This window comes from Hemitrygon akajei, chromosome 15 (genome assembly GCF_048418815.1).
Source record: "Hemitrygon akajei chromosome 15, sHemAka1.3, whole genome shotgun sequence".
Lineage (NCBI taxonomy): Eukaryota > Metazoa > Chordata > Chondrichthyes > Myliobatiformes > Dasyatidae > Hemitrygon > Hemitrygon akajei.
The window spans coordinates 17,924,706-17,951,019 of NC_133138.1; the positions used below are offsets into that span (position 1 = coordinate 17,924,706).

The following is a 26,314-nucleotide window of genomic DNA, read 5'->3' on the forward strand; positions in this document are numbered from 1 at the left end:
TGATAGATTTCTTAGCAGCATCAATAAAATCCACAATATAGGTATCAGAGTCCAAATATCCCCAACCAACAGTTCTTGTTCTCATAATTTTGAAAGGCCTTCTCCTCCAGGCTAAATTGTCTTGCTGCTCTTCTATTCTGCTACTTTTCCTTTATTATCACTGGCAATATGCTGCAAATATAGCAAATCCTGGCACATTTTAGACCCATAGATCTATTAATGGGCTTTAAAAGAATACTTGAACAGGTAGAGACTTGCTTAATCTGTACTCTGGTTTTAGCATGACCTCCATTATGTTGGCGATTGCTACACAGAGGTGCCGTTACTCACAGCAGCAACTTGCAGCTGATGCCTGATGCCAGATTGCAAATTTCACTTCCTTGTTAAACCTCGAAACTACTGTATTAATGTCGGCTTTATGACTCATCTGAACACTGTGGAAAGAAAATAATGTAGGTAATCCTAAATGTGGGAATGGTGTCGCTTCTACACATTGAAGGACTGTTTTGCTTTAGACTTGCTAAACAATATTCAAATTAATCTCAAAGAATTGTGCAAATCAGAGAAAACCCTTCTGCTTTTGAAAATGGTGGAGCTGATTGGTATCAAAGAGGATGCGATGTTCTGACAGTTAAATAGTATATCAGACACTTGTTTTATACTCAGTATTTCAAATACCATCTCACATACGAGATCCCCTAATGGGGCTTGGAAGTTGCTGGTTTTGGAAAATGAAGATGATCTTTACCTTGAAAGAACATAATGCTCATTGAAGAATGTAAGTGCCACTCATTGTTCAAAGGCAGTCTTTCATTAACTATATCGTCGGATAGAACAAAGCTCATGTATATAGTGTTGCTTTTTTCGAAATAGATGGAAGTTGTTTGACCCACGTACTGTCCCCATGAGGTTCATTTAGTAGGTATGGAAATGGTCATGTAAAGAACTTTTAATACTAGTTTTAAATCATTATTAAGTTTTAATAAGTCTTGATAAACAATCACTACTAAGAAGCAAAAATATAGTCATTCCCTTCCAGGAGTGTATTTTTAATACCTCAGCTACTACCTAACAGTGTTAGTATTAAGCACTTGGTAATATTCCTTTTTCTATGGGTTAATAATGAAAGCACTTCTTTGTGTTGCCCTCACTCTTTAATGTACTGACTGAATTTGCTGATCCTAAAGATAGAGGGAAAGATTAACTGGTAATCATGTCAATGGTTGTGTAAAGGCTAAATATTAAATATATAACATTGCATTTTCTTGGCTCCATGTTCAGTTCTGTTGGATTTTGATTCACAGAAAGCCAACCAAGCTCTTAGAAAGAACTTGTCAACTCCCAGATAACTGCTGGTCTTAGATGACCCAATGTACCAAAATGCAAAACCAGGCAAATATTCCCCATGAAATTATCCAACAATTAAATCTACATTGCAGTTTCCCACTATCTTGTTTTGCACCATGAAACTAGGTTTCAGTTTGAAGTTCCAATATAGCTTTTTAACCTGCAATTACTTCATGTGTTCTATGAAACGTTGAATCCATGTTCCTATCCAATAGAAGGCCATAAGATAGTATCTTACAGGTTTTGTGAACAGTTTCAGTGGCATATAGAAGTGCATCACACAAAAAGTTGTACTTTGGTTATTCTGAGGTAATTAACAAATTAGATGTTCTAGCTTTCTAGTAATATTAAGCATCTGAAGTACTACCACTGTTTCTTCATGTCTTCTGAGCGGTCTTGAAAGGGTTGATGAGGAGAGGATTTTTCCTCATGTGACAGAGCGGCAGAAGCAGAGTTTTTGAATATTTTAAGGCAGAACTGGATTCTTGATAAGCCTTGAGTGAAAGGATGCCCAACATAGGAAGAAACAGCAAGTTGAGGTTAGAATCATATCACCCGTGATCTTATCAACCCAAATGCAGAGTAGGCTCAAGTGATCAAGTGCTCCTGATTTATCTTATGCCTCTATCCTTAAATGTCATCCAACACAAGGCGATATCTACTATTGGAAAAGTGGCAGTGAGGGAATAGGTTGTGAGGGGAATAACAGGTGTAATTATGAAAATGTTGCTCAGTTTTTTATGCAAGTGGTGGATAACTGTAATCGGCCAGTAACCTATGGGCAATATCACTACAGGAAAACAATTTTGACATTGTTGCTTCAAGTTTATTTCAGAAATAGTTATCTATTTTTCATGAACCCTCAACGACTAAAGGAAACAATAACAAATTCTACTGAGAGAGTTTCAAAAGTGATGCTGCAGACACAGTGACACACAAGTTGACCAATAATTTAGGTTTATTATCATCAACTAGTTCAGTAGCAACTATAAGATACTGAAATATATTCAAGAACTTGTGATAAACTCTATAATCCAATAAAATATCTTCTCATCAAATCCCAATACAATCTTTGCCAAAATTTAAAGTTGCAGTATTCTCCTTGAGACCAAACAAGGCAACTATAAAACTGTAATAAATAACATGCAGTCACAGGTATGTCCTTCCAGTTTACATGTGGCAGACTTGATGGACTGGTTGCTCTTTTTCTGTCTTTTTTTTGTAAGTTTATATTTCACATCTTCTTTCAAAACCTTTTTAAAAGATATTTTTGGTATAAATGATAGGCAAATACTTACAGTAGCTATGAGAGTAGTATGTTCAGCTACAGCAAATTTCAAGTAAATTTATATAGTTAGAGGAAAAGATTTACAGGTATTTAAAAAGAAGAACAGGCCATAGTAATTCTAAAATGAAGCCTAAGAAGGTCCTCGAGGAATACCACATCTTTAATATGATTTATTGCATCTGGGTACATTATAATCTTTCATCATTAGACAAATGTGCAAATATCATTTGACACCTTAACTTAGTACTTGCTATCACTCCCACAGTAATTAGCAGCCTTCCAATAATGTGTATTGTAACCAACAAGGAAGACAAACTGATTTCAGAAAATGGAGGGGGGGGGGTTCTGTCCAATTATTTTACTGAAAAAAAATCCAATCTTTAATAAACTTAAATTTGCAATGTTTTCCTTGCTCCTTGCCTCCCACCTAACATCATCTTAAAACAAATCTGAAAATGGTCTATAATGAGTTACACAAATGCAATTTAAAGCAGACAAAAGCCAGTGTTTATTACATTAAATATGAATTATGTGCATGTTTCCAAAACTTTTAACTCTTTCAGCTCCTTCCTCTCCTTCCAATCAATTTTAAAGTTTGGATTTTGTTTATAATTTGACAAAACCCCTTAATAACTGACTTAGCAATGCTCTTTATAAAAAGCTGTTAGGATACTTCAATTTGGTAAAGTGTATTTTACTCTATACATAATTTATCAATTCACATTTACATCTACAAATTGAGAACCAAGAAGTGATACAAAGCAGTTATTGCATAGCAAATAAAGCTGACTAATTTCATTAGTTATCACAACAATGTGCAAAAAATGCATGAAGACACAGGGCAGTTACATTTATGTAAGCTGTGAGTCAAAAACCGTAGAATTCTTTTCAGATAAGACTCTATAAATGAAAGCTTGAGAGATAGACAGCAAAGAAGCTTTTATGAGGAAGATGGGGGAACCCCCCCAAAAATAAAACTCTATACAGTTTTTTTTATCTACACAAGTTATTTTAAAGTTATATTTCCACAGATACTAGAAGCCCTTACATTTGAAGTATATTTTCTTACAGCAATATTGCTAAAATACAAGGCAGTTATGAAGATGAGGGAGTTCGTCAGCTTGATTTTGTTAAGATAACACTGTTATACTTCTAAGTCCTCCTTCAACACTGCTGTTTTAACTACATTGATACACTGTTTGTAAATCAATACTTGGATAAAATACTGGATTAAATTAAGGGAACAGATATTTTACCAGCTGCACTAATTTATTTAAATGATGTAAGAAGAAATGCATTTTGATCCATTGGTGCTTTTCAGCTCTATTATTACTGGTCAAAGACAGCCTGGAAGACTGACATTTTATGCAGTTCTCTCCAAGATATAATTGTAAACCTCTCTTTTCTTCAGACTGTTAAGTTAGTCTGTTTGCCATTGCCTAATGCTTCCACTGAAGGTTACCACAAGGTGAGGCATGCACAAAACTGTGTTTTCCTAGGCGTTCTCAAAGCAGCAGTGTCAAAAGGTCAGGAATACCAATAAGTATAAAAAGTTTCTTTGGATTATTAGAAATGTTGAGGCAATTTAGTGGAACATATTTCTTCTTTATTCACTTTAACCTGACAGGGTAAAATCAGAGTTAGCTCATAGTGTGAATAACACAAGTCAATATAATGTCAATGCATGAAGTACATAATAGTGGTTATTTGTGCCATTACTTATTGATAATTTTTATTACTTGGTCTGTTACAAACAAAAGTTCACTTTTCTCAAACTGCACAAACCCAATGTTTTTTGGCTGAATAATTTCTTTAAAATTAATGAATCAATCTAGTTATTTGAATTGGAAATTAATTATTTTCTATTGGTTAGATGCTTTACAAAAATGATAAATTTGTTGAGTCAAATTAAAAAATGTGTGTATATATAATTTATATATATATATACACACATACACTGGACCTCAAAGATTCTTTTAGTATTGGTTGGTGAATGGAGATCAAACAAAGATATCTGTAATGTAACAGGATTTCCAATGTGAGATTCATGGGTTAAACAATCTAGTCATGAAAATAGACCAAAAAGCAGAAACTGGCTGCAGAGAAAAAGAAGCAAATTTCCCTAATTATGTCCTAATTAATAATATTCTTTCTCAAAATTCACCAGTAATTTAACAAATAAGGTATAGTTGTCATATGACTTATGTAGTTCATGTTAAAAACATAATTTAGCAACTGATCTATGGTAATAGTCTACTATAACTTTATTACAAACATCTTCCTTTCTTGGGCTACCAATAGTCCTATATTATAACAAATTTCCTTTAAATAATGTGAAGTTAGTACACTATATGATTTTGTTTCAGGATACTAGTTTTCTCTATAGCCATGAAAGAGGCTGGGAAAGGGGTCAGAAACGTCATACAAGGATCAGTGCTAGAAGCCTTGCTCCATGCCAATGCCGAGATTATTGGTGTGAATTGAAATTCTACTTACGAACCAGAAGACAAGGGCTTCTTTATTATTATTACTGCTACCTTGTTAACTTGGGGTGCAAACCTTAATTACAGACATATTCCTGGAATTCTTCATGTTCTGATATCCATGCTTATGTCCTCAACTTGCTTTACTTTATTCTCAGTCCCTGCCTGATATTAGGGCTAGATTCTCATCTAGGGAAGCAGAGCCTATTCTTTGTCATGCCTGCTTGCTAGTTGATCAAAGTATATACTTAGCCACTGTGGAACCTACAAGAGAAGCTTGGGGAAGAAAAAGAACTGGAAGCAAGATGTGACAGGGAGAATCTTGAGATCCAATTGATTGAATAAGCTACAATGTCAGTAGCAACACAATGGAATGGCTTTGTCTTCTGCTATTCAGTAGTCCAGGTGCTCTGTTTCATTGTCAGTGCTTCCTTGATCACCAGCTATAAGGACCACCTGCTAATGCAAAGACTGGAGATATTGCTGGCCAACTCTAAAAGAAGTTTGACAGTCCAGCAAGATTCCTAAGTGAACAGTACCAGTGTTGAGTTGAAAAACTGGCATATGGCAGATGCCTTTCCTTATAGAAAATGTCAGTTTAGAGAAGGCTGTAAGTACTAGCCGTAAATGTCAGCAGACTTCAGGAGGATCTGCCCAATGAGAACAGAGATACAATGAGGTAAGATCCCACTTTTTCCTTACTCTTGATACACAATTTTGACAGCATGTTTCATTCCCCATTGATCAATTGCTAATTTAAATACACGGGTATTATTTGATCACTATTTTCTCTTACATATGTGCAAGAGAAGATGAGAGTTTATATTAAACAAAATTCAATCTCAGTAAGAGTCTAATTCTAGAAAGAATGGTCTCATCTCATATTGTCATTCAATCAGTTATGTCCAAAAAGAAACATAGCGTAGAAACATACATACTTTCAATATATCAAGGTTTAATTTTAAAGCTACTTCTTAATCAAGCACGGACAGGTTGCTAGTATTTAGAAGGTACGATTATTTGGCATTTCTTAATATTGTTTGGTGGGTTTTAGAGTAATGATTAATAGATCCCATGGTCAAGAGTCCAATGCATATTGCTGCATGATTGTAACAGCTGCATGACTGTAACAGCTGCGTGTACCGCGTAGCAGCTGTTAAAGTGTCTGTCAGAGGTTTTGGGGTGCTCTGAAGCTAGGCATTGCTACAGTGTCACTATGATCATGATCTGATCATTAAAGTGCTGTGATTATACTGTAGGCCATCAATTGTAATTAGTTCCAGTGGGTAAAATGGTTTGCTCCTCTTCTTACAATTCAAGATTCAAAATTTGAGATTGTTTAATGTCATTTCCAGTACACAAGTGTAAAGGAGAATGAAATAATTGTTACTTTGGATCCGATGCAACTCAAAAATAAATCAAAATATGATAAAGAAAACAAAAAATATTTTTTAAACCACAATAAATATAAATACATAGCTTACATACATAGATTGATTGTATGTCCGTAAAGTGTTGCTAGGCACAGGAGTGTCTGTACTTAAAGTGACCAACAGAATGTAAAGCTGTAAACTATGGTGACTATAGTGACTTAAGGTGACTAACAGGATGCAACATAAAGTAATGTTGGTTGGGAGATGTAGAGGGATGGGTTAGTTGGGGGAGGTGTTTCTCAGCCTTACTGATTCAACAAAGTAACTGTTTTTGAGTCTGGTGGTCCTGGTATGGTCCCTGACAGAAGTGAGACAAACAGTTCATGAGTAGGGTAGGTGGGATCCTTTATGATGTTAATGGTGCTTTTCTGGCACCTTTCTGCATATATGCCCTTGATTGTAGGCAGGCTGGTGTCAGCCATCAAGGACCTATATACAGAAAAGAACAAAACAAAAAAGTTACTGTCGCATTAATATTAGACATCATTTCATTTAAATGCCATCAGGATTGGGCTTGTTCAAAGAAACATTGTATAGCCTGAGCAAAAAGAGCACGATGTGCAATAGTATTTCCATCAAACTGTTCTGTAGTTTAATAAATAAGTAAAGAAGAAAATCAAGATATGAAAATAGCGTTCACTAAACTGTAGTCATAAATATGGTTATCTTGTGAACTCTTGAGTTTTGTTTTCAAAATAACTCCTGCATATATATTACACCCTTTCCAGTACATGCATATTGATAGAATCAAAGTACAATGATCTTCATCAGTAACCCCCCTCAGTACAAATAATGGATTAACCTACTTTATTGGTATTTCTGAAACTTGAAATTACAGGTACCTGCTTGGGGTATCACATACAGATATCAGTTAACTATATAAGATTTGTAAATATTATAGTTTAAATTATCTTTTCATTTAAGCCTAGAAAATATTACATTGTTTATTTTTGAATTTTTACAAGAAGTAAAACTGGGATACTTTATAAACCTTTTTGAAAAGTGCACTTTACTTATCCAGGCAAGACATCATTCATACTAGCTGACACCACACTCTTTGCCTTTCAATAAATAGTTAAAGTCTTACCATTTGGTAAATGGTTATTCAGGCCATTGGCCCCATTAAGATATTGCCAGCCTGAAGCAAAACATGTCCATTGTTAACGCATGTCAGCTAATTGAATTCAAAATCATGTTTTGCTCATATTACAGGCAGCTTTTCCAAATAACTTGAAAGAAAATGTTAGAAAAACATATCCAGTCTTTGCATTATATATTCAATATATGTAATTTCTTTCTTCTAAATATAATTTGGAATGAGAATGGAAGTAAACAAAATAGTCCACAAAGTCTGCAGCATGCAGAAATGCTGAACACATCCTTAACCTAAATTTAGAAACTAAAGTTTTCTGGTCATGTCCCAGAAACTATTAAGATCATTTCAAATTTCACATTCACCCTGTTGTCAGAATGCTTAAAATGAGGTTTCTTCTGTTCATGGACATGCTATCAAAAGAAAATCCTTATAAACTAAGAAAAATAAATCATTAATAATTCAGTATGTCAGTGGTGACACAGAACTAGGCCCGTCTTACTGACAGTATAATAATTTTTTGTTTTTAGATAGAGTTTGAGTGATTTCTTTCTTTCTGATGTTATCAGAAAAATATTTTGATTGGGTTTAAGAAAGAGGCAAATGGGAAAACAGTGTATGCATCAAATTGAATAGGGATATTGAATCTGTTAGAACTTTCACAGAAATTACCCAGTAAATAAAATACTATTACTATTGAGGAACTGCTCTTTTAATATTTTCTAGTTATGTTCATCATCTCCTTTGATAACTGGCTCTCTATTCAAGTAAGTTGCCCAATAAACCAGGTTGAAAATCCCAAACATTAATGGAAATGCTATTCTGGCTAGTCTATCAATTTTACTGACACTGTTGAAGGTCTTCTTAGGCTCTGGAGGCTTCTGTTCTGGTTTGGGGTCTTTGGATTCTGCTCCAGCACTCTTTGCAATGGTCGCCAGACCTGCATCCTTTGCAATATTTGGGGCAAAGTTCGCTGATGTTGCTGTATAGGTGTTGTTTTTCTTCAGAAGTGCCTCTCTTTCTCTTTCCTTTTTCTGGGAATCAAAATTAAGAACCTTTTATTATTAAAAAAAGCATCTTAACTGAAAATTGCCACCGAAAATGCAGCTGTTGCATTTAAATTCTGATATAAACCCCAAATCATAAATAACCTTGATTGAGAATTGAGCAAGTGCATGCACTCTTGCTGATTTAACCCTCTCAAAGTTTAGCCAATGCTCTGGGATAAGTTCCCACTTTTGTGACCAGTCATTGGCATCTTTCTGCAGTCTGCATCTTCCTTTTTCCCTAATGACCAGAAAGGCAACTTTGGTGTTGTCGACCATCACAGCGCACTATAATTTCCCATCGCCAAAAGAGACACCATCTTGTTGGCCCTACACACAACTCTGGAGTAGCTGTGCAGTAAAAGATACCTATTGTTGTTTATTGACTACAATAAACTGTTGTTTATTGACTACAGCTCTGCCTTCAAAACTATAACTCCAGGAAAACTCATCTTCGAACTCCTAGACCTGGGACTCAACACCTCCTCTTGCAACTAGATCATTAACTTCCTAATGATAGTCCAGAATCAGTAAGGATAGACAGCAACACATTTGCCATGATTATCCTCAACACCGGTGCCCCACAAGGCTGTGTCCTCAGCCCCCTAATTTACTCCCACACACTCAGGCCTGCCTGACCAGATTCAGCTCTAGCTCCATCTGCAAATATATAGATGGTATCACCATAGTGGGCCGTATCTCTAAAAATGATGAGTTGGAATACTGAAAGGAGATAGAGAACCCAATGATATGGTGTCATCACAAAGTCAACGTCACAAAAGAGCTCGTCATTATCTTCAGGAAGGGGGGCAGTCCACATGCTCCTGTTTGCATCAACAGTGCTAAAGTTGAGAGGGTTCTGAGCTTGAAGTTCCAGGGAGAGAACATCACCTGTTCTGATCCAACTACATTGATGCCACAGCTAAGAAAATTCACCAATGTCTCTACAGTACTTCTTCAGGACACTGAAAAAATTTGGCATGTCCCCTTTGATAGTCACTGATAACTATCAATGCATCATAGAAAACAGCTTATCCGGATGTATCACAGATTGGTACAGCAACTGCTCTGCACGTGACCACAAAAACTGTTAAGATTTGTGGAAACAGCCTGGCACGTCGCTGAAACCAGCCTCCTCTCCATGGACTCTTGCAACACGTCTCAATGCCTCCATAAAGCAGCCAGCATAAACGAAGTCCCCACCCACCCTAAACACGGACAAGAGATATAGAGGTCTGAAAGCATACACCACCAGCCTCAAGGACAGCTTCTATCCCATATTTATGAGACTGTTGAATGGCTCCACAGTGTGATAAGATTGACTCCTGACCTTAATCTACTTTGCTATGACCTTGTATTTTATTGTCTGCCCCCACTGCACTTTCTTTATCATTGAAATGTTTTATTTTGCACTCTATCATTGTTTTACCTCCATCCACTGTTGTAATGAATTGATCTGTATGAATAGTATGCCAGACATTTTTTTCACTGACCATAATAGAGCAATATACCAATTTACATATAAATCCAAAGTATTGATATGCACCATAAATAGCAAAGGACCTAGAATGTTGGGGAAGCCCACAATTAAAATTCTTCTCTCACATTTTTTCCTGTAGACCATTGCACTATCCTGTCTGCCACTCAAACATCTACAATATTCAAGATTCACGATGGTTTATTGTCATTCTTCTGTGCAAGAGTATAAAGCAGAACAAAATTATTGTTACTCCAGATCCATAAAAATAAACACAATAAGCCTGAAGGAAAAACAATAAAAACCAATCCTATTAAACACATTGTTAGAGAGTGGCCATATATACATAAGATGAGCTTATATGCATTGACTGTACATAAAGTAACACTTGGTGCAGGAGTATCTGTGCATTAGGTAACTGGCAGGAAGTGAAAAGTGACTAAGTAGTTCTTGGCAAGAGGAACTTTTCTGGGTTGCAGCAGGGCATATGGAAACACTGTAAGACAGTGACAGTGGCTGTGTAGCTATGAGGAGCGGACTGTACGAGGATAATGTCACTTTGCATGAAATCACATGACTTCACACAGTGAGTAGCACGCGCCTAGAATGCACTGCCAGGAGAGGTTGTGGAAGCAGTTACAATAACAATATTTAGCAGGTGTTTAGCACTTGAGCAGGTAGAGAATTGACAATAGACAATAGGTGCTGGAGTAGGCCATTCGGCCCTTCAAGCCAGCACCGCCATTCAATGTGATCATCCACAATCAGTACCCTGTCCCTGCCTTCTCCCCGTATCCCTTGACTCCTCTATCTTTAAGAGCTCTATCTAACTCTTTCTTGAAAGCATCCAGAGAATTGGCCTCCACTGCCTTCTGAGGCAGAGCATTCCACATATCCACCACTCTCTGGGTAAAAAAGTTTTTCCTCAACTCTGTTCTAAATGGCCTACTCCTTATTCTTAAACTGTGGCTTCCGGTTCTGGACTCCCCCAACATCGGGAACATGTTTTCTGCCTCTAGCATGTCCAATCCCAATTGAGAGTATGGCTCACAGTCAGTCAGATGGGTTCAGCTTGGATTGGCACCACGTTCAGCACAGATATCTTGGGATGAAGAGTCATTTCCTGCACTTCACTCTTTTATTGTCTATGTGTTACTGTATGCTCTAAGGCAGAATTCAACTGAGCATGGCATCTGGAAGCCCCAGAGAACTGAAATCAATGGGGAGCAGAGGAACTTTGGCTATTAGCTGGAGATATATTTTGCACAAGTTGATTGAGGTTGTTATAAGTAAATAGTTTCAACCTCACAACATCAATACATATGTACCTCAGAGCAGTGTACTCAGCACAAACATTTTCAACAAATTCATCAATGACCTTCTCTTCACAGTAAGCTAAATAATAAATGGAGAGATTTGGGAATACTGCACTTTCACAATTCTCTGATAATAAATCTGCCTTTGCCCACATCTAACAAGGTCCTCCCCATTATCCAGGCTTATACTGTTAATGCAGCAAAAAGCATTCATGGCAAGTGCAGTAAGTCTCACCAACAAGGGAGCAAGTAACCATGTCCCATTGATAATCAATGCTGCTGTTAACAACCACCAGTAATCAACGTTCATGGGTCATGATTACATTCAGACAACTGTGATTTTATAAACTGTGTAACAAATACACTAAATTGGATCAATTGCAAATGACACTAATTCTCTTTTCATAAGATATTCCTATATTTGTAATGGCAAACAACAGAGTACAGATAATATACAAAATGAAAGTGTATCCAAACAATTATTTCTTCTTTTTTTCCACAGTTCAACCATGATTAATTTTATAAACAGAATCAGTACTACTTTGTTGATACTAATTGAACAAGAGTAAAACTGCACTACTCACCTTTTCGGGAACTAAGCTTTTTCCATCCCATGCCCAGCTCCTCTTTGTGAAGTAATTCACTGTGGCAAATTCAATAAGTGCAGAAAACACAAAAGCATAACAAACGGCAATGAACCAATCCATAGCGGTTGCATATGCAACTTTTGGGAGTGAGTTCCTGGCACTGATACTTAAAGTTGTCATTGTCAATACTGTTGTGACTCCTGAATAAAGTACAATAAAAACAATAGGTTACTAGAATATTTTGTGTTACTTGTGTCTTTAAATTTGCAAACTAATAAAACAAAAATTTTATAAATAATATAATACTAAAGTGCTTTAAAATGAATCATATGATGTAGCCAAAAATAAAATATTGAGAACATATTATTCACATTTACTATCAAATGTTGTACAAAAGGTCAATATATTTTAAGTTGCATTGAAAAGTATTTTTAGTCAGTTTTATGTCTTATTGTATCTGGTAGCTCAATATCATATGCGACCAATTTCAAATGCAGTCAATATTATCTGCAAAAATTTATAATACACAATTGAATTCTAGCAAACAATTGGTATACTCTTTCCTAAACAATGAACAGACATGTAGAATTTCCTTCTATTTATTATCCTTACACAATACCAACTAAGCCGTATTTTAGATAAAATTTGGTATTAAATTTAAGTATATTAAGTATACTGTATTAAATGACAGTATCAGCAATAGTCTGGATTAAGATCTAGATGAAATGTGTCATCTCTCCAGATGTTGCTAGGAATAAAAGGTTTGTTCTTTGGCAATCGCTATTCATTTTTCCACCTGTTTTTATTTAATTCGTAATGGATTGGGCAAACATACATAACCTCTCGTCAACTCCTTGATGTGCTGCTCTATAACCAAATTAGTAGAAATCACACAAAAACTGAACATTCCTAGGCAGTTTTAATAATTCTCATAATCTCTTTACTTCTGTTTGTCTTGAATATTCAACAGGACAATAAATAGTTAAAAATATTCATTCCAAGAGTTTATTTTTCTGTCACAGTATTGCAGAATCATTAATTCATCTAAAGCAGTACAAAAGGAGGCCATGTGACCCATTATGCTCATGTTAGCCAGAAATTTATTTTGGGTTACTTCCACCATGCAACTCAGTGTATTAAGGTCGTGTTCATTTTCCGTACTCTCTGAATTATCTCCAATAAGTTTTAATCAAAGAATGACAATTTATTTTAATCTTGGCCAAGCTGAAATAAGTTCCATTATTTCCAAGGACACAGGAAAAAAAGATAAAAGGAAATACTCTGAAGTCTTCAACTTGCTGTTACATTTATATAAGATTTGAGGATTCTATTATCTTTGCAGATTTTCCTTATTTTATAATCTACTTGTCTCTGAAGTGAGAATTGATTTTAATCCCTATTGAATAATTCAAATTTACTCCACTAAATGGCAATGAAGAAAATTTCTTTATTTAAATCATTTACTTAGATGTAATAATTTTACTTCATAATATCAATCCCTAATTTTTATATAATGATATTTATATATACAATAATATATCCATAGTAACCTCCCAGTAATGTTGTCAAACTCTATTTTTATTCAAAACCAGAATTACTGGGAGAACTCAGCCAGTCAAGCAGGACCTGTGGAAAGAGAAGACTAGACAATGTTTTGAGTTAGTAACAGTTCTGGGGCCGGTTGCTAATCTGAAACATTCACTGATTTCTCTTTCCACAGTTGCTACTTGATCGGTGAGATCTTCCAGTGTGTTTTTTTATTCTTTCAGATTCTAATATCTTCAGTTTTATTTGTTTTCCATTTAAGTGTCATTTCCTAATCTTGATGCTTAAAAGGTTTAGAATATGTCACTTTTCAGAAAGTGGCACTTCCTTAATAATTTCACATCATGATTATTTCTAAGAAACTCTAATTTAGTAGTCTGTTTAGCTTACTTAAACACACATTGAAATAGAATTCAACTTCATGCAGTAGATTTTAAAGTCAGAATTCCTTGATCGCAAGAATCTTTCTGACACAATAATTCATATATAAAATTTAAATGGGATATAATCATAAAGGGAAGCTTTTCATTAAATACTTTATCCAGATATGAATGGCATGTATTAGACAGTAATCTGATACCAACAGAGATGAGAGTAATTATTTGAACAGAAGGCATATTTTGCTAAATTTCTTTACCAAGTATTCCTTTTTTGGGTTTTCATTAATGATCAGAAATCTTGTACATTTATTACACATGTTAGGCAGTGGGGTGTACTGTCCTTTATTTTCTGTCTATTCATTATAAAATACAGTACATCAAAGAAATCACGTTCACAATTTGGCTTTATGCATAACCACTGGGTAAGTATCCCTGACCCTCTGGTGTTAGCTGTACTCAATCCAATGGGAAACCCATTAAAGGTTAAATGCCACAGAGCACTTAATCAACATTCCCAATAAATTGCTTTAGCATTTCAAAGAAGAATCACTTTTATACCAGCAATACATTCACAGTTCCCATCTTTCCAATATAACATGTATATAATTTGCCAATGAGTTTCCTTTGGTAGTGAGAGTTCATATTAATGTGTCAAATTAAAGTTGTATTGTACCTCCATTGAAAAGAAATCACCGAAACATAGAGAACAGAGTGAGAGACTAATTCAATAAATTGATGCTGGGATTTGGTACAAGCGATGGGCAATAACTCAGTCTGGTTATGAATTACTATAGTCTAAAACAAAAACAATCACTCAACATAGTAATAATCAATGATGAACATCAATCTCAAGAAGTATGTTAACTTTAGATATGGAAATGTTCTAAATAAGGTAAGGTTACACCATATTTTTGGTGTCAAAATCGTTGTTCTGACGTGTCTAGTGTGGTAGTGTAGTGGGTAGTGTTAGTCGCTCTCACTTTCAGCTTCCACCACTGGCTAGCAGTCTTGCGAAAAGGAGAGGTGAGTGTGTAAGTCTCACCATGCCGGTACGTAGCCTCTCCAACAGCAAGCCTCATGTACTGTCTCCTCACTGGTGACACTAGGAAACTGAACTCCTTTTGGACTCAGGCTCAGCTACAGAGGATGAGGAGGAGGTCTGGCCCCTGCACACATAGCACTCAGGCCCACTGGTGTCTGGACATGCCCTGGTGCTCATGAACCGGATCCCCAGCCATGGGTAAATAGCTCCACTGCCTGTGGGCAGCCTTGGGAGAGACGAAGGCTACGGGAGTAAACCAGACAGCAAATCCGGAGTGGAGCCCCTAAAGCAGCTGGATATCATTCAACATCCTTCCGGCAGATCCTGCAGCCAAGCTGGTGCCAAATGTATTGATTCATAAGCTTTCCTTTGGACTACACTGGTGAAGCTGAGAGGGGGATCTTGATGACTGGGCATCTCAGGATCTCCATACCTACCGTCCAGGCTTGTGATGATCATCATCACCACCCATTGTCCTTCGAGACAGACAGAAGCCAACCAACACCACCATGTTTTTGGAATAGCATAAAAATGAGTTTACGTGGTATCTGAAGTGTGTAACAATTGGCAAGGAATGCCTAAAATTAAAAATCATATTTTCACTCATACCAAAAACTAAAACAACAAAGTTGCTTCTTTTTTGACATAACTTTTAAAAAAAAATTCTGAACAATATTCAAACACGTCTGCAAGCATGTTTTCCGAAACACTCACCAAAGACTGTTCTTGCAGGGACAGATTCCCTGTTTAACCAGAATGATACTTGTGACAGAATGACTGTCATAATACATGGTAAGTAAGTCTGAATTACGAAATAACCGATTTTTCTCTTCAAGTGAAAGTGAGCAGTCATTACAACATATTCACCTGGAAATTTAAAAAGAGTATTAGAACAACTTGCAAGCATTCAGCTCAGTATAGACTCCTCAACAACTTTAGAATATTCATTCATATACACTACAAACACAGCAGAAAGATAGATAGATAGATAGATAGATAGATACTTTATTCATCCCCATGGGGAAATTCAGCATTTTTTTCCAATGTCCCATACACTTGTTGTAGCAAAAACTCATTACATACAATACAATACTTAACTCAGTAATAATATGATATGCATCTAAATCACTAGCTCAAAAAGCATTAATAATAGCTTTAAAAAGTTCTTAAGTCCTGGCAGTTGAATTGTAAAGCCTAATGGCATTGGGGAGTATTGACCTCTTCATCCTGTCTGAGGAGCATTGCATCGACAGTAACCTGTCGCTGAAACTGCTTCTCTGTCTCTGGATGGTGCTATGTAGAGGATGTTCAGGGTTTTCCATAATTGACCAATGATATTGTCATATTTCAGTGAATTAATTCAAAACATTAAGAAAGGTAAGGCTGAAAGCAAAAATAAAAGACCATGAATGTTGTAAAATGAAATAAAAACAGAATGAATAGAAATGCTCAGCAGGTCAGTTCAAAAGAGAAGATTAGACATTAGGGCATAATTAGGCCCTTCAGCCCATTTATTATCCCTCTCAACCCCATTCTCTTGCATTCTCCCCATAACAAGCTGGGGATCACAGACTTTGCCCCTTGTCAGAATTGCTCCTGTGGTACACACATTGTTTCAGAAGTAGGGAGCCTCATGAGTTTGCACAGCCACAGCTGACATATGACTGACATGGCAGAGAGGGCTCTAGGAACCAGGCAATGGTAAACACCCTGTCCTTCAATTTACCAGCAGTCAAAGATCTATTCCAATGTTTAAATATAGCCAGAGACACTCAAAAATTACTTATGGAAATTTAAATTATAGAAGAAATAAAATTATAAATAATTATAGACATATCAAAACATTAATACTTAATGTAAAACACTAAAGGGAGTAAAATATTTAGATGCACTTACATTTTTGACAGATTTGGAATATCCATTCACATGAATAGGTTGGCTATTCCTACACCACTCTTCCACACATAAAACTGAGGGCTGGGCGTGAAGCACATCCAAACTTTCCTTCAACCAATACCTATCCTATTACTCAATATTGAGTTCAACAGTCAAACAGGCAGCCAGATGCACCATTTAGCTCCAGCTTTACAAATCTGAGTGGAAGCAAGTCAACCATGACTCGCATTCTAACTTTCAGTTTTGTTGCAGATTTTGGAGCCTGACCCCCACAGTGGTAGACCTCACGCAGATCTATTTGTGAGCATGGTAGCCTAAGAGTACTACGGTAACAAACAGATCATAGCCTGCAATTCCTTTTTGAACCACCAATAATCAGTCAACTTGACTCAGTCCAACGTTTCAAATCAGAGTTTGGAATAGTTAGAGTTGAACAGTTTTTAAGAATAGACTACCTCTGTTCCTAAAGGAAATGGAGAGCAGGGAATAAGATGGTCCATGATAGGCCAGAAGACAAGAGAGATTAAGTAACAAAACGGATCAAGGTACAAGACATCAAATGTCCAGAAGAAGTAAATAATTACAAATATTATCAAAGGAAAGCAGTGCATTGTTTTAAGTGAATATCCTAATTAAGGGTGTGGTGTCAATATCTCTGAGGACCCAACCTGGACGCAACATACTGATGCAGCTATAAAGATGGCAAGACAGCGACTATATTCCATTAGGAGTATGAGGGGATTGATTTGTCACCCAGAACACTTGAAAACTTCTGTAGATGTACCATGGAGAGAACGCCGCTGACTGCATCACCAACTGGTATGGAGTGGGGAGGGGGAGTCTTCTGCACAAGATCAAAATAAGTTGCAGAAACTTGTAAAACTAGTCAGCTCCATCATGCCTCCATAATATCCAAGACCTTTTCAAGGAGCGGTGCTTTGGGAAGGCGCATCTATCATTAAGTACCCCCACCACCCAGGACATGCCCTCTTCTCTTTGTTACAATTGTGAAGGAGGTACAGAAGCCTGAAGACACACACTCATAGATTCAGGAACAGCTTCTTCCCCTCTATCATTTGATTTCTAAAAGGAGATTGAACCCATGAACACTATCTCATTGCACCTTCATTTCCATGTTTCTTTTCTTTTTTGCACTTCTTATTTTAACTGAACAATTTAATAGAAATGTATGTATACTTACTGAACTTCAAGTTTTTTCCCTATATTTATCATGTCTTTCATTGTACTGTTGCTGCAAAAGTTTACAAATTTCACAACATGTTGTTGATATTCAATCTGATTCTGATTCTGAACTCATTACAAGAGTGTCAATTAACGAGATTACAAGTTTCAAGAATTAGAGATGCTACAAATGCTGCAACAACATAATTTCTCGGCCAACAAAATGTTTATTCAAGATCAACTGAACTCAGTTAATTACCTGATAAAGAAAGAATAAACCTTCTATTTCATGCCACAGATTTCAACAGCATAAATATCTGCCCAACAGATATACGTAAACTTCTACAGGTTTTTTTTAAACTTACCAGTAAAAATATTACAAGAAAACCCATTGTGGGAAGCATTATACTTGATACACAATAAGTAATTTGACGTAACATGTACATGTACATGCCAAACATCAGTAGAGGACACTCACGCTTTTGAATCTGGAGATTATGGTTTAGTTTGAGTTTGTGTGCTAAGGTATTTGAGCATGAACATTTGGGTGACAATTCAATGCAGCACTGAATGACCATTTCTCTATCAAGTGTCACATCTAATGAAAAGCGTTGCCTGCACTCATATGTTTTTGTCTAAAATACTATATGACTAATTTTTTCAAGAATACAGAGGTGTTCTCCTGATATCTTTTATGCTTATCATTAAAGCAGATAGGAAACATACACAGGCCAGAAGACACTCAGAGCCTGTTCCACCTTTCAGTTGAACTTCCATCCCCATATCACCCTTCCAAAGCTTTCCCATACTAACCTCCCTAGCAGCAGACTTTTATTATCTAGATATCTATTGATCTTCTTTCTTCAATATTTTCAGTGACATTTCCTCCGCTCCTTACTGTGGTAGAGAATTTCAAAAGGTTCCCACCGCCCTGAAGGGAAGAAATCTTAGCCCTAACCACCTTACCCCATATACTGAGACTGTGATTCCCCTTTCTAGGTCTCCTCAAGCAAGGAAGAACACCCATCTTGCATCCAGCCCAGCCCCATCGGAATGTGGTAAAAGGACATGTGATATCCTTTTGCACATCAACATTCTCATTCACTCTCTACATAAAAATGCCATCTTTCTAATTTTCCTGCAGATCATTTGAGATTCGTCAAAGTTAAATTATATCTCACATATATTTGCTCAATACCTCAGCTTTTCTAAAGAGCCTGGAGGTTTCTTTGTATCCTCCGCACCTCATTATGTTTTGGTTGTTTCACTCAAATCATTGAATGCAATTTTATGTATTGTGGTGAACAGCTACCTCAAAAAATAAACAAAATTCATAACATATATGAATGATGATAAACCTTATTATGAAAAGCATCTCTGTTGTGGACTGAAAATGGGAAGGGGGCAGGGAAAAGGGGATCGCGGCTAGGGAAAGGGGAAGGGAGAGAGAAGGGAACAGGAAGCACCAGAGGGACATTTTGGAATGATCAATAAACCAATTGTTTGGAATCAACTGACCCTGCCTGGTGTCTCAGGGCTGGGTGTGTTTGCACCCACGCCACTAACCACACCCACCTCCTCCATACCTGGCACTCCTTTTCTGCCTTCTGTCCTACACCCCTCATGTAGTGCTCAACCTTCGCCATTCAAACATCCTTTGCTCCTGTTCCACATTGATAAATACAGTACAAAAGTCTTAGGCACCTTAGCTATAGGTATGTATGTGATTATGATATTGGCATAGTACTGCATTGTGAATAGTTGGGAAACCATCACACTGATCCTTGTGGTACCCCACTGTCACCCTCATTTACTCCTGTTATTTGCTGTCTGACAACTGGTTATCAATCTGTTTTCAATGGTCCGGTAATCAGTCCTCCTCATTCATGACCGAAGAAGGCCTAGCTAATTTAACAGGAAGAACAGGAGAGGTAAATTGAACAGCTGAAACTGATTTGGATTGTTTCACATATTGAGTATTTTAAATTCAAGTGGGTATGGAGATGAGTCTGATTTTAACAGTGTATAATATTACAACTCATAATTGAATATTATTGTGAGGACTTTGATAGTTCGTATAATGCTACTAAATGAACATATAGTTACTTTATTATAAAAAAATGAAATGATTCTCAATATCAGGGACAACATTTGGGGCCCAATAGCTTGTCTGGTACTGTTACATTCTATGTTCTACATAATACCATTAACAGCTGATCACTGATTGATTGCCAAAAACAGAACAGTTTATAGAAATCCTATTAATGTTTCTCCATACCAATATCACATAGAATACATGGGGAAATAACAGTAAAACTTACGTATTACATCTACATTTTTTAAAAAAAAACAAACCTGTACTGGATTTAATAATGACTTTTCCCACACTTTGTCCCATTAAGTCATATTGATTTAGACGAGAACCATCTTCAGCCACAACTACTGACTGGGATGCTCCATGTGTCCACGTGTACACAACTTCTGATATGGTGTATGCATCTGTTTGAAGACAGATGGGGAAATTGGTTAACGGCAAACTCCACTGAAATTTGAAAATAGAGTTACACAATAAAAGACTGTGGTAACTTGTTTATCAGGCATGCTCATAATCACGGAAGTTCTACACAAACTTTTATCAGAAAATTAAGGAAATAACTGAATTACTTTGAAATAATATCTGGTTAATCACAATAAAGGTATACACAGATATAAAATGGAAGCATGGATGCAAGTGGTTTTCATTGCAATTGTCTAAAGTAACATTTTTCATTTAGAATTTGGGCTCAAGTTCATTCTGGATTTAAAAATCATGTTTGGTAGGAAACAAAAACAGTTAGAGGACATATTTGCTTTATTTTACAACATAAATATACCTGAATACTCAACAAAATAAGATTAATTCATTCATTCTTATGTGTCCTATGAAATTTGATTATGCAGTATCAAAGACATAGTAATAGTTTTGATCCACGTGCTTCATCAGAAATGATAAATTGTCATATATAAAAGTCAGAGATAAAAACAATGCAAAATAGAAAGAAACAATAGTACTGCATTAAATTGTAAATAATATTTCTCAAACCCAATCAATAAAAATAGAATCAGGACAAATCAACAAATAGAATAATACTTTTATTAAAGAATTATTTCTTGCAAACTACAGTGTATTGAAAGGGGAGACATCACCATGGCAAAATGTTTGATGACCTTTTTCATTCTGAGGGAAATTCTGCTACCCTGCCAAAATAGTTCTCGATATTAGTATTTATATAATTATTCCTTCAACTATCGACAAAATAAAAATAATATATAATGGACCTGTTGAATAACAAATGATTATTGCCTGAAGCAATTCATTTTCGTCTTTTCTCTGTTCCCCCATGCAAAGCGGTAATCACTGCAAAATCTACATTTTTTTGCCCATCCTTATAAAGACAGTAGCCTCCAACTTTCTTGTGCATACAGTATGTGTGGCCATATTATGCAACTAAATGACACTCTGAGCCATTTTAGAGAGCTGTTAATTGTCAGTCAACAATACTGTAGATCTGGAGGCACAGATAAGCCAGACTATGTAAAAATGAGAGATTTGCTTCTTTAAAAATTAATCTTACAGCTCTGTGGTCACCATTACCTATGTAAGGTTTTCCTGAATTTAAATTCAATAGCTGTTCTAATGAGATTTAAATTTACATATTTCAATATTAATCCACACTTTTCAACTGTGAGCAGGTGAAAGACATAGATTAATTATGCCACCGTTCACCATTTCTTCACTGAAAAGTTTTTATACAGAAGTGCTGCTGGTGTTTGGAAGTAGTAGACTAAAAAATAAAGCTATTATTGTTAATGATGAAGTGTCTTTGAATTTACTAATATTTGCATATATTGTTAGATAATTTCTGAGTCCTTTGATGGTCTTGAATGTTGCCTTTAAGAATCACAAACAATAATTCTATCTGAAATACAGCAGTGCTTTGAGTGGTGTTAATGATTTCACAATATGTATCTAAACTGTGTAAATTATGACCATGAGAATAAGAACAAAATTCAGAATTGATCCCCAATCCACACTGAGTTTGTTCAAAAAAATGGGCTCATGGCAAGATTATACTAAATGCTTTAGTTTTGTGCTGGAAAGAGGAAGTTCAGTGCTGTCCTGCGTTCTTGATGGGTCAAGTGTATTTATGTAGAATTCAGGCAGAGAATGGAAGCAAATTCACCAAGTCAATCTCAGTCAAACATGGTTCTTTTTTTGGACAGCTATTGTGCACATGAATTTGCTTCCATTCTCTGCCTGAATTCTTATTCTCAGGGTCATAATTTACACAGTTTAGATACATATTGTTAAATCATTAACACCACTCAGGCAGTTCCCTATTTACAAATTAAAGAAAACTATATATTCATTGTTTATCTTTATCTACCCCCTCTGTTATTTATTTTTAATTTATTTTCATCTTCCTTCTTTCCTGGAATCAATGACACTGACTTGGGTTACTGACTCAAAAAGTAGCCATATTGCTTCTGCTCAAGATGAATTTCATTCCTACATACAAATTTGTTGTTATCTTTAATATCTTTGCCAAAATTAATGTACAATAACATGTTACACAGAACTTGATATTCAGTGTTATTTTTCTTTCAAAATGTCCATAAAGTAATTATGTTTTATCATGTTACAGTATCCCTTATTTATTTGGAGATAGAATGCTGACAGGCCTTTCCAGCCCTGCCATCGACCAGTCTAACTCTAGCCTAATCACAGGACAACTTACAAATGATCAATTAACCTACTAACCAGTATGTCTTTGGAATGAGGAGGAAATCTAGAGCACCTGGATGAAACTCACACATTCACTAGGAGGACGCACAAACCCCAAGCAGATGGCCTGAAAATTGAACTCCGATCTCTCACACCCTGAGCTGTAATAGTATCACGCTAACTGCTTCATTACCATGGCATCCAATTACAAAAAAAAATTAACTGTGCTTCAAAATTAGACACCTCTATACTAGCAACACACGTTATTTTTTCCTATAGATGCTTCCTGGCCTGCTGTGTTCCACCAGCATTTTGTGTGTGTTGCTTGAATTTCCAGCATCTGCAGATTTCCTCATGTTTGCACCTCTATACTAAATTTGTATTTGCATTGGTATGAAAGCTAAAGCAAGTAAAGACCTGCAAGTAAATTAGCTTCTCCGGGATAATAATCTCAATTGCTAGCCACATACCACAGAAAATAATTCATGTGAGGCATTTGCCACAGAAGAACTTAAATCTAGAAAACCTTCATGATGTGTGGTTTCAGAAGACTCAAGGGAACAGTAAGTGGCAAAATATAAAGCTATGAGGAGAATGTTCTTTGGCTTCTGACCAACACATAATGTAAATCAATTATAGAGACAATTTGCTTCATAAACAGTACCTGATCAAATTTTGCAATGCAACATAATATACTAAAATTTTGATTTTTGATATTGCATTATGAAACAGTAGCTTAGAATTTTATATAATTTAATTAATAATATAGAAAATAATTAATGTTTTAACAATTTTGCAGAAAACAAAATAAAAACTTTAATATAAATTTGGATTAAGTTAGAAGATTGAATGATATAAACATTTTTATTAACTATCATTTTCATGTCTGACCTTAATCTGGTACAGGTGAAAAATTCAAGTAATTATTACATTCTGCCTTAATTTAAAACTGAAGAATGTTTGACAAATTAATACAGAGAGCTCGTTGTAAAGTTATAAATTGTTTTACACGTAATACAAAGTATTTTCCAACCAGAAACAATTTTGTTAATCATCAAAGCAATGAAATTGAATTATAATTACCTGAATCTTTTTTAAAAGAAACCACAGTAACAAGAATGCTTCTTTATTTAAAAAAGTTATTGATAGTGACTATACTTCCTTTAAAAATCCCACTGAGCACAGAGTTTCTTTAAATTATTTAAAATTACGACATTAAATTAATCTTAAAATCCTTCAGCATCTGGTGATTGTCGCATACATTGCATATGCCATTTCCTTTATTTCTGATATAATTTTAGTTTAGAAACTGTACTAGATTTAAAATAATATGTATTGTGAACATCTAAAAATTGTTAAACTTCCTTGTACTTACAACTCCCAAATTTTAAAGGACACGCATGAGCATCCATTGGGAAATCTTCCAAATGCATTGGACACTCAGCACGGACAGTCAACCTGGAGAAAATAAAGATTATACATTGTTTTTAAAGATTGTAAAGATCCTTAACAAAGTATTGTTGACTATCATCAATGTGTTGTAATGAAAGACATAGCCAACACAATAACGAAGTTCATACGGGAGAGTAAAAACTGAAGACAAATGTTACATATTCTATGTTAGACATAGAAACAAGGTCCGATGTCTTGCTGAACTTATCTTGGATTATAGCATGCATTATAAATACTTATTTTATTTCATATTTTCAGCATGTTTTTCAGTCTAAATTGTATTTTATTAATTATGGTTCTATTTTCTCCAAAGTCGGGTGAAACTCTCTGGCTGTACTGTTTAAAGGTTTTGTTAACATATATCAGCGGTCTGTTGGCCATCATTTGTTGCGGCAACTATGTAACTTTTTTGCATCAGTTAGACTTCTATTTACATTTCAGATACAGAAAATGAATCAAACAAAAAAATGGAATGATTGAGACAGAATGAGAGAGAGAGAGAAAATATTTACTGTGAGTCAATAATGTATCTTCGGAATCTCCAACAATAATTGAAGCTTGAAGGAATTTGAGTGCCCAGTTAAAAGCAGACACCATAAGTTTCTGATGTGATCCCAGAAATCTTGGTATTGAGCTAAAGTGGAGAAGAGATCTTCCACGACAACGGGAAGGGAAGGCCTCAGCACCTGGTCAATGGGTGTGAGAGGAGGGAGCAATCCTGATTAATCCGTGCATCAGGATGGAAGACCACAGGGAGGTGAACAAGAAGCTTAATTATCACAAACATTGTTTATTGATCCATGCTTGCATTATCAAACCCCAATCCCCAACAAATGCACAACTACATTCACAAGAAATACAAACTCATCGCTAACCTATGAATAATCTACGTCCATTGGAGTAAGAGCTAGCATTCAAATGCTCAACAGTTGATCATATAATCACCATTATTCACACCATTCAAATATTCAACCAAAGAAGACACATCACTCATCCAAAACAGACTTGTTCATTTTGTGTGTGCCACAAAAGGACTCAATGTTTACTTCTGAAGCTTTGGTTTGCCCTGTGCCAGTTAGCAACTGCACTGATTCTCCACTGAAACTGGTTCTCAACTTCTGTTAAGTATGGAATTGGTCCTTACCATAACCAAACCAATGGCAACTGCAAAATCCATGACTTTACTCTAATTTCTTACCCAAATGCTCCCCAATTTTGACCAGATCGCAGTTGAACCTTGTATAACCACAGTGACAGAACACACAAACCTTGAGCTGTTGTCAAGGTTTGCCATCTGTCAGTCTGAAGCCCCAAAATAATCCACTGTCAATGATAATTCTGTTTAACTTCTCAAAATTTTAACCTGGTTCTGTGATTCTACTAACCATTCATGATTCACAGGCTGTTTTCCAATCTTCAGACTCATGTAGATTCATTCATTCCTCCTTCAAACCCCAGTCATTCAAACTATCCTATTCACAGGGCATTGGAGAAGTGCAGGCTCCTGTGGTGCCATTTATATCATCAGCATATCCAAGTTTCAAAGTCTCCATATATACTCTCAGAGGCCACTTTATTAGATACAGAAATGGAACTCAGTGTGTTGCAACCAATCCACTTCAAGGTTCTATGTGTTGCTCATTCAGGGATGCGTTTCTGTACACCACTGTTGTAATGCAAGATTGCTTGGGTTACTGTCGCCTTCCTGTCAGCTTGAACCAGTCTGACCATTCTCCCCTGACCTCCGCATTAACAAGACATTTTTGCCAACAGAATTGCCGCTCACTAGATCCTTTTGCTTTTTGCACCATTCTCTATAAACTCTCGAGACTGTTGTGTGTAAAGATTCCAGGAGATCAGCAGATTCTGAGATATTCAAACCACCCCACCTGGCACCAAAAATCATTCCACGGTCAAGACACTTTGATCAGTTTTTCCCCCATTCTGATTGCTTGCTCTGAACAACAACTGAACCTCTTGAA

The 26,314-nt window shown here is 35.9% G+C and overlaps 1 protein-coding gene across 3 annotated transcripts in view; it reads right to left on the bottom strand.

The window, feature by feature from the left end:
• Window positions 1–4,749: 4,749 nt before the first annotated feature.
• LOC140739193 (gamma-aminobutyric acid receptor subunit alpha-1-like) overlaps window positions 4,750–26,314 on the bottom strand; it is a 37,026-nt gene continuing 15,461 nt past the window's right edge. For all 3 annotated transcript variants that reach the window (XM_073067256.1, XM_073067255.1, XM_073067257.1), the window contains exons 6-10: window positions 24,256–24,338; window positions 20,471–20,614; window positions 15,752–15,904; window positions 12,068–12,270; window positions 4,750–8,678 (exon numbers count right to left, since the gene is read on the bottom strand). In XM_073067256.1, coding sequence (XP_072923357.1) covers window positions 8,367–8,678; window positions 12,068–12,270; window positions 15,752–15,904; window positions 20,471–20,614; window positions 24,256–24,338 — 895 coding nt within the window. In that variant the 3' untranslated portion in view covers window positions 4,750–8,366. The remainder of the gene's footprint in view (window positions 8,679–12,067; window positions 12,271–15,751; window positions 15,905–20,470; window positions 20,615–24,255; window positions 24,339–26,314) is intronic.